Consider the following 2,500-nt stretch of genomic DNA (forward strand, 5'->3'; position numbering starts at 1 on the left):
CATTTCATTAACAATAAAGCTGTAATTAGAAAAGATTTTAAACAATAAATGTGCCTCCATTTCCCCCCAAATTCTATTTACTTTTAAAGCAGGAAAGCAGGCGGCAAAACAACAACAACAACAACAATAATGTCTTTCCCACAGCTTCAAAATTTGCAGAAATGTTATACTGAGAAGATGGAATGTAGCAATAGCAATAGTTAGACTTATATACCGCTTCATAGGGCTTTGAGCCCTCTCTAAGCGGTTTACAGAGTCAGCATATCGCCCCCAACAACAATCCGGGTCCTCATTTTACCCACCTCGGAAGGATGGAAGGCTGAGTCAACCCTGAGCCTAGTGGGATTTGAACAGCCGAACTGCTGAACTGCAGTCAGCTGAAGTAGCCTGCAGTGCTGCATTTAACCACTGCGCCACCTCGGCTCTTGAAGCAAGATAGCAAAACCTACTAAACTGCCTTAGTGCTTAAGTGACAGTTACCTGGACTTCCCTTCCTGGTAGCGCAATTCTATAATCCTTGCCGACAGGTGAAGAAATTTCAAAAGGTGTGCAAATAAACATAACACCATGAGTTACTGGTACCTGGAAGAATTATTTACCTGCTACAGGGAGGTCCATCTTTGCCCGTTTCAGTTCTGCCATGGAGCTCTGGAGTTGTTCTATTACAAAATCATCATCGTAAAAGAAATCTTTGGCAAGAGTGTCCTGAAGAAACTGGACCAGTTCTTCCATCTGCAATTTCACCAGGTGTTCTAAGGTGACATTGCGGGGGGGGGGGGGGGGGGAGAGAAAAAGACTGCAGGTAATCCTCAACGTACAATTATTCTTTAGCAGCCAAAGCTACAACAGCTCTGAAAAAAAATTGTCTTACATTAAGCATCCTCAGGAGGTGAACAAAATTTGGATGCTTGCCAACTGGCATGTACTTATGCCGGTTGCAATATCCCTGGGTCACATGATCGCCTTTTGCGACCTTCGGATGAGCAGAGTCAATGGGGGAAGCCAAAGATTAGTAAACAAACATCTAATTTAACTATTGCAGTGATTCACTTAACAGCAGTGGCAATCAAGATTGTAAAATGGGACAAAACTCACTTAACAACTGTCTCGCTCAGCAACATAAATGTTGGGCCCAGTTGTGGTTTCTGTACAGCTACTTTATATTGGGAGTTTTCAGCCACTCTGGAGTCCTTGGGAGTTCCCTGAGCTTGGCTGTTTTTTTACAGATGTTTCATTGCCAAGCTGTGTGCACTGATGATGTTACCTAGTTTGGTAATGAAACGTCTCCCCCCCAAAAAAAAAAAAAGCAACCAAGCTCAGAGAATACCAAGGATTTCATAGTTCAAACCTGAGCTAGAAATATTCGCTTCTATCCACGGTGGCGCAGTGGTTAGAGTGCAGTACTGCAGGCTATTTCTGCTGACTGCCGGCTGCCTGCAATTTGGCCGTTCGAATCTCCCCAGGCTCAAGGTTGACTCAGCCTTCCATCCTTCCGGGGTGGGTAAAATGTGGACCCAGATTGTTGGGGGCAAGAGGCTGACTCTGTAAAACTGCTTAGAGAGGGCTGGAAAGCACTGTAAAGCGGTATATACCGTATTTTTTGGAGTATAACATGCACCTTTCCCCCCCTAAAAGAGTGTGGAAATGGTGCGTCTTATACACCGAATACAGTCATTTTTGGTCTCCCAAAGCCCCACCCCCGCGTCCCATTTTTGTGAAAAAATGGGTGAAAAGCGGGCCATTTTTCAGCAGAATGGGGGTGGCTTTGCCTTCCCCCACCCACCAGGAGCACTCTGCAGGCTTCAGCAGGGCTGGGAGAAGGGAAAACTGCCCCCGTTTTGCTGAAAAACAGGGGCGTGCTCCTGGGGTGTGTGTGGGGGAAGACAAAAACTTTTTTTTCTTATTACCTCTTCGAAATCTTGGTGCGTCTTATACACCGCTGCGTCTTATAGTCCGAAACAAATAAGGTTAAGTCTAAATGCTACTGCTATCACTTTTCAACCAGCCAGAAATAAGAATCCCACAAGTCTGGTCACTCAAAACAAGGAGCATTTAAAGGCAAGGCCAAGCTCTTACTTCTGTGCAGTTTCAGAATGGTGTAGGCCATTGCAGTAAGAACTCGCTCTCCTTCAAGGACGTAGATATCCCAGATCCTGAGGGTTAACCGAAAGGGAGTCTGCAATGAAAGAACCATACGGATGTGTCAGCACATAAGCAAAAATGCATCTCTGGCCCAGAGGGCCAGCTGGGCTGATAATGAAAGCAACAGCTAAGGCTACTCACACGGTCAAGGAAACACTGGAAAAACCACTTCATTGTGTAAAAGCTGGTGTTGACCTCCTGGGAATCCTGCGAAGAAGACACAGTTCACCAATTTTAGAAGGATAAAATTGGCACAGAGCAGAATGCAAATGTGGAGTTAAATGCACAGTGTATTCGAAGTGTATTTCTCCCTCCTTCCAGAACATTGTGCTGCCTTCCTGGACAGCTACAGGTAGTC

At 45.3% G+C, this 2,500-nt stretch overlaps 1 protein-coding gene across 1 annotated transcript in view; it reads right to left on the reverse strand.

Moving 5' to 3' along the window:
• Positions 1-2,500, reverse strand: part of LOC116511126 (USP6 N-terminal-like protein) — an 87,707-nt gene that overhangs the window by 25,211 nt on the left and 59,996 nt on the right. Inside the window, exons 11-13 of the mRNA XM_032220944.1 lie at positions 2,284-2,349; positions 2,077-2,176; positions 600-752 (exon numbers count right to left, since the gene is read on the reverse strand). Of these exons, the coding sequence (XP_032076835.1) occupies positions 600-752; positions 2,077-2,176; positions 2,284-2,349 (319 nt within the window). The remainder of the gene's footprint in view (positions 1-599; positions 753-2,076; positions 2,177-2,283; positions 2,350-2,500) is intronic.

Source organism: Thamnophis elegans, chromosome 7 (genome assembly GCF_009769535.1).
Source record: "Thamnophis elegans isolate rThaEle1 chromosome 7, rThaEle1.pri, whole genome shotgun sequence".
NCBI classification, from domain to species: Eukaryota; Metazoa; Chordata; class Lepidosauria; order Squamata; family Colubridae; genus Thamnophis; species Thamnophis elegans.